Source organism: Corylus avellana, chromosome ca2, assembly GCF_901000735.1.
Source record: "Corylus avellana chromosome ca2, CavTom2PMs-1.0".
Lineage (NCBI taxonomy): Eukaryota > Viridiplantae > Streptophyta > Magnoliopsida > Fagales > Betulaceae > Corylus > Corylus avellana.
In genome coordinates this window covers 8,707,940-8,714,635 of record NC_081542.1, presented here as the reverse complement: position 1 = coordinate 8,714,635, position 6,696 = coordinate 8,707,940, and the positions used below count along the sequence as shown (strand labels likewise).

Sequence of the window (6,696 nt, the reverse complement as noted above, 5' to 3'; positions counted from 1 at the left end):
AGACCGGAGAGTCAGTCGATCACCTTCTTCTCCACTGTAAGCTTGCGAGTGCTCTTTGGCACATGATTTTTCAGCGATTTGGGTTGCATTGGGTCATGCCGTGCAGGGTGAGGGATTTGTTTGCTAGCTGGTGGTCGGGAGGACGTACTCGAAGTGCGGTTGTGTGGAAGATGATCCCTCTGTGTCTTATGTGGTGTATTTGGAGTGAAAGAAATGCTAGATGTTTTGATAATTCCACTAGGACCATAGAGGATTTGACTCATTTCTTCTTATTTACGCTTTACTCTTGGACGGCCGCTTGGCTAGCTCCTTTAGTGATTAGCTTCTCTGATTTTCTTTTTCATTTCTCCCCCTCCTAGGCGCTCTCTGTTTTACACTTCCCGTGTATATGGGTTGCGCCCCTCTGCGCTTTTTTATATCATGATTACTTATCAAAAAAAAGCTTGTAAATCTGCTTGGATATTCCGAGGTTGATATCTTCTGAAATTCCCATATACGCTACTTCACTGTATGTGCAGAGCGCATGGACTGTTATGTCCTCTGAAATAGTTTAATTGGAGTTTCTTATAAGAAATTATGTTGCAAATAAATTAGCTGAAAGATGCAAATTCCATACTTTCTTTTATGTGCAAGTTTGCTATCTTCAGTTTACAGTAAGGTGTGAGAAGTGGCACTGAAAATTTTAAATATAGCAAGGAGTTTTATTGATGATGTGTTGTTGATGCTATATTTTTTAAGACCGAGTAACATGTTGGCATTATTAATTGATTGATTGTGCTTTTGAAATTATACCCTAATTTGAGGTCTTTGTATACATTCATTCTTGGAGATGATGACTTGTTTTTATTACTTTTGTGATTAAATTATTATAATCATTTGCTGAGCGTTTTTCTTTCTTTTTTTAATTTTCGAATGTGAAACAAGTAAAGAACGTCCTATGTGCGTTTTGTCTCTCCGTGGATTGTAAATTGAGTTGACCATGGTTGATATAGTCCGATTGCATGATTTTAATATGTTTTATTGTTAGTATGTATAGACATGCACACATCATGGTACATCATAGGTTAAAGGGTACAATTTGATGGGGATGATGGAGTGAAAGCAATATACCATGTGACACATGATATGACTATTACATTTTTTATGGATAAGAGAAATCTGAATGTCGATTTTTCTGCGAGGCTAGTGTGATTTTTTGGATGTGCTGTCTGAGACTATTTTTTGATGATTTGCCATTCCATTTAGCAAAATAGCGAGACCTTTAAGTTTGCATCAATTCTTGTAAATATTGTTGTTGGGTTAGCTTCAGTGCATCTCCTATGCGATATAATTAATTATGCATATTTATTTATGTATGTCCAAGGGCTCACTATTGTAAATGCTTCTCCTTAAACCCAAAACAGGAAAGGATTGAAAGGAGACGGCAGATGCCATACCATATGCACATAAATCTTGAGTTGCTGGAGGCTGTCCATCTGATATGTGCTATGCTGCTTGAAGTGCCCAACATGGGAGCGAACACCCATGATCCAAAGCGCAAGGTCATAAGTAAGACTTTCCGGCGATTGCTTGAGGTGAGTGAGAGGCAAACATTCACTGGTCCCCCAGAAAATGTCCGAGACCACATAATGGCTGCCACCAGGGCCCTTAGCAAGGGAGACTTTGAGAAGGCTTTTGATGTTATCAAGTCCTTGGATGCGTGGAAGCTCCTCAGCAATCGAGAGAATGTCCTTGAGATGATCAAGGATAAGATCAAGGAAGAGGCTCTGAGGACCTACCTATTTACCTACTCCTCATCCTATGATTCCCTGAGCTTGGACCAACTCACCAAAATGTTTGACCTCTCAGATGCCCAGATTCACAGCATTGTTAGCAAGATGATGATCAATGAGGAGCTTCATGCAAGTTGGGACCAGCCAACCCAGTGCATTGCGTTCCATGATGTTGAACACACTAGGTTGCAGGCTCTGGCATTCCAGTTAACAGAGAAGCTTTCAGTCCTTGCAGAAAGTAACGAGAGGGCAATAGAAGCAAGGATAGGTGGCGGTTTGGATCTACCTCAAAGGCGTAGAGATAGCCAGGATTATAATGCTGTGGGAGGTAGGTGGCAAGAGAGCTCTTCTTTCACTCAGGGAAGGCAAGGTGGTGGCACTGGGCGTACAGGATATGGTGTTGGTGGAGGGAGACCTTTGGAACTAGGCCAAGCTTCCGGAGGCGGGTACTCAAGGGACCGGACAGGTCAATCCCGAGGCATCAGTGCTGCATATGGAGGGTCAGGGAGGACTTCTTATCAGAGTGGTTCAGCTGTGAGGGGATCCCAGATGGATCCTTCAAACCGCATGGTCAGTCTCAACAGGGGGATTCGCGCTTAGAAACATAGTAGTGAGACTACTGGCAGAGAAGGCATACTGATTAAAGTTCCTGCCTTACAGATAGAAAGCTTTTTGGTGTTGGCTCTGAAATTTGACCCAAATTTGTTGTCATTTTCTTGAAATTTTTGAACTTGAACCTTGAAAGTTAATAATTTATGCCATGCTTGTTGCTGCAATGACAGCAAGCGTACTCTTTCATCATGTTTTGTTTCGTCAGTTTCTTGTAATATTAGTGTACTTATATGAGATGGTGGAATGGTTTTGTTTGACAGACTTGAAATCTTATGAGTTTTCCTGAGTTATTCTTCCCAGTTGCTGATCGAAATCATTTGGTACAAGGTTTTGTTAAGTCGGCTTAATCTGTCCTTTTTAACTGTCCTAACTTTTTAATATTTCATTTAAAATCTTGTAAGCTCTGTGCAAGGAGAAAAGGTTGAATTAATGTCTCCAACTTTGATCCGCTGGTAATTTGATAGGGCTGTTAGAATATTTTAGGGACAGTTTTTCTCTAAATTTTGTCCTAATTGAATACGCAGCTAGAAAGCTTAACTCTCGTCTCTTGAGCAGTACAATTTAGTTTAAAGCTAAAGTGCCAACTCTTTTATATTGCTGTTTTTTGTGATGAAAATCCTTGTCTTGATCTTTCATCTTCCCTATTAGAGTATATGGAAAATATATAATATTTTCTGTATGTTCCATATTAGGTTGATATATTTGAAATAAGTTATTCCTATTAGTTAATGGAATAAGTTCTCATTATGTTTTGTAACATCTGAAGATTTACACATTAATATTAGACCCATACAAAAGGCCATAAAAAAAAAAGAGTTTTCTCTCTATGAATACACAAACATGAAGGAACAGATTCAAAAATGTCCAATATATGGGAGGGAGGGGGAGGAGTTCTTTAGAGTTCAAGGAAAGGGTTTAAGCAAACTTGTGAATACGACCATATGTGCAAGTAGGAAAGCAGCAATGCTCAGAGAAGCAGCCAAAATGCACGCAACCATCAGCAACACCAGCTTTACATGCAGTCCTCTGATTCTTCAAGCCATTCAACATTCTGAAGCTCTCAAAAGAAGATCTATCATTTAACGATTTGAATCATGCAGCTATGTTGAATTTGGAAGTTACACCGATAGAAAGGCATCTCACACCATATTACCAGCAGGCAGAAGAGAACAATGTCAGTAGCAGCATATCTGCAGAGTGAAAGGAACCAGTTTCCCCAATTTATCAAAGAACACAAATTTCCCATCAATCGGGTTGTAAGAAACTCCTACAAATTGCAAAGACTGTTTCCTACAAACCAGCTTGTAAGAAATTTATGTCCTTTATCAAATGTCATGGGTAACATAAGGTCGTCGATGACTTTGGAATATAGAAAACGAAATAGGTACAGGAGGGAAAAGGAACCTCAAGATCTTAAACTGGAATAGCTATGGATCAAATGACGTTAGTCCTTGAAAAAAAAAAAGAAGTAAGGTTGTTTTCTGGCAAGGTGAAAGATTTTCATTTCATGATGAATAGGATTTTTTGTAAACATAAAGCATAATTGCCAGGTCTAACTTAGACTTTCAGCTTCGCTTGAGGCATTTACTATATTTGAAGCCCCCAATCTCTCTTGACTGTCCTTGTTGATATGGGCTTCATCCAAGGCATTTGAGATATTTGAAATCTCCACATTCTCGTCGCTATCCTTGTTCTTGATGTCGACTTCTAACGGCCCCAGCTTTGCTTCAAGATCCTTGACCTTGGAGATTAAAGATCTCACCTCTTGAGCTTCAGCTAGCCGACTAGTTGATGCTGCCTGACACATAGCACAGAAGTGTTTTTTTTTTTAATCTTAAATAGAAGGGAGCAGTTGGTATATCTAGCATGTCATATGATATCAACAATCGATCATTGGGTTTTACTTGACAGCCAAGCATTCGATTTTACGAATTATTTGCTTTAACTATTTCACATTCTTCAACATATGTTAGCATCTAAAGATCTTAAAGCTAATTGTGAAAATTTGCTCATAAGTTGCCAAATACATTCTTGAGCCATCCCTTGACAAAATGCACTTTTGAAAATGTCCTTGCTATTTCTAATATTTCCTGGTGGTACTATAGTACCAAATATTGAGAAGCCAAAAGTAACCTTCATGGCATAGTACCTAACATGGTTCAAACTGCACAATTTTGTCAAGCTGCAGTCAATATAACTTGCACAAAGAGGAGCACCAACAGAGGAAACTTACCCAAAATGGACAGATCATAACAACTGCAGGAATAAACACGTAGGTAGAGCTTTGAAAAAGGCCAATGATTGTAAATTTGGATTCTTCTATAATCTTTACAATCATAATGGCAAATAAAATTTTCAATCTACAGGCTTCTGAGCAAAAATATCATCAGGTTGGTTAATCTAGATGTAGAAGTGCCAACACTTCCTTAAAGCATTCAATTTCTAATCCCATTTCCAATCAGCCAAGGATGTATAAAGTAGATATATTGGTGATAAAGCACATATCCTTCGGTTTCATCACAATTTCACACAAATCTATACATCCTTAACCATCTCAGACCTTTTAAGTTGATACTTTCTTACAGAAAAAGGTTATCTATCAGGCTGTTTCTTTGAAGAACAGAACAAAAAGCATAGGAAGCCATTCAAAACAGAAAACTTGTCTTTATCACATAATCCCATTTGCATTCAAGAATTTCTCAACAAAAACATATCGAAATACACCTTAAAGCTCACCTGTTCTAGTTGCTCCACCCGTCGTTTCAGATCGTCCTCAGATGCTTCCTTGTGAAGAACTTGAAGAACATGTAGCAAGTGAAAATGGATGGCATCTGAACAATGTTGCTCAATCATACAGCTAGGTAAAGTGGATTGACAACCCAGTGCATAGAAAGGGCAGTTCACAAGCTTCATTGTGCAGACAGTTATGCAATGCCTGTCCATCTCGCGTCTCATGATGCTGTCAGAGCACTGCTGCTCACATGGAATTATCTTGAAGGGACAAACTGAATCATGCTTCTCCAATTGACTGGCACAAAATCTGGCATTACAACTTCCATTTGTGCAGGCCATAGGCCTAAAGCTGCAGTGGCAAACATGCTCAGAAAGCCCTTCTGCAGACATGAATTTCCTGTCGCAGTGAAATGCATTCTTGAAGTCGACATTCTTGAGCAAAACATGCCCAATTGCTTCTCTCCCATCTAACAACCAAAACCCATTTATCTCCATCTCCTGAACAAAATCATCAATCTTTTCTTCCCTCTTTTCACTCAGTAGCCATCCCGAAACCCTGCTGAACAAATTCCTCTTAGAACTAGCAAAGTCATCGACAAAATCACAAACAATATCGTAGGGATGGTCCGGACCAGCTTCCAAGATAACAGATTCAGCAAGAAAATTTTCACTTCTCTGGGCAAGATATTCCACCATTTCTTTTCTCAAATCAACCGCAACGGAAGCTGGGGTCTTGAAGATATCACCGGTTGTGTTGTCAACGCAAGCCGTAGCTAATCCAGGGAGGAACATTTGAGCTATCTTGTGAGCAATTTCTGAATCAGATAGATCACATTTGAATAAAGGGCCTTCCTCTTTCCCAATTTCAATCTTCTCTGCTACAAATTCTGCACCAGTTGCAGGAAGATCCATCCTCAAAAACGCCTGCAAAACAATTTCAGCTACAAGAATCTATGTGCATCCCCATCTTCCTTTCAATCCACATCCGCAAATTTCGGTCCTTTTTTTTTATTACTTTCAGAAAAAATAATAATTATACATGTAATCATCCATCACCAACGCTTTTATAAATTTTTTTTAAAAAAAAAAAAAAGAAAAAAAAAAGAAAGAAAAGAAAGTGAAATGAACATGAGGAGTGGCCGACATGGGAGTCACATTGACTCGAATTGGGTATTTTCTGACCTAGAAAATACCCAAATCCCTTTTTTAGGTTGTGTGCAAGGGGCGTGCACACCGGAATTTCAGTCATGTTTGTTAAAAATTTGGGTGATGCTAAACAGCATCACCGCCGGGTGATTTGATATTTTAAAATAATAAAATATAATCTTTTATTATTATAATTATTAAAATTAAAAATAAAAAATAAAAAGAAGGCTTGGCGTGCATGGCTGTTCATGCACGCTAGCATTCTTGATATCACTACTCATAAAAATTGTTTTCACCTTTAAAGTGAAAACTTTCAAAAATGGCTAGATGTAGGGGCAATATGAAAATTTTGGGATAAAATTAGTTGAATTGCAAAAATTTGAAAGTTTTAGAGATGTATTGCAAAAATTAAAATATTGAAAGTCGAATTAAA

General features: G+C 38.5%; 1 protein-coding gene across 1 annotated transcript; it reads right to left on the bottom strand.

The window, feature by feature from the left end:
* Window positions 1-3,157: 3,157 nt before the first annotated feature.
* On the bottom strand, window positions 3,158-6,328 carry LOC132171050 (uncharacterized). The gene is made up of 2 exons (XM_059582256.1): window positions 5,121-6,328; window positions 3,158-4,182 (listed from the first exon to the last, which is right to left on the bottom strand). The coding sequence occupies exons 1-2, from the start codon at window positions 6,027-6,029 to the stop codon at window positions 3,937-3,939; spliced, it is 1,155 nt and encodes a 384-aa protein (XP_059438239.1). The 5' UTR covers window positions 6,030-6,328; the 3' UTR covers window positions 3,158-3,936.
* Window positions 6,329-6,696: the final 368 nt, after the last annotated feature.

Bases quoted from the DNA above. Each gene is read 5' to 3' on its own strand.
- LOC132171050 (XM_059582256.1), bottom strand. From the start codon at position 6,029: ATGGATCTTCCTGCAACTGGTGCAGAATTTGTAGCAGAGAAGATTGAA. The intron at 4,183-5,120 runs GTGAGCTTTAAG...GCTATGTGTCAG, and splicing joins GGGTGGAGCAACTAGAACAG to GCAGCATCAACTAGTCGGCT.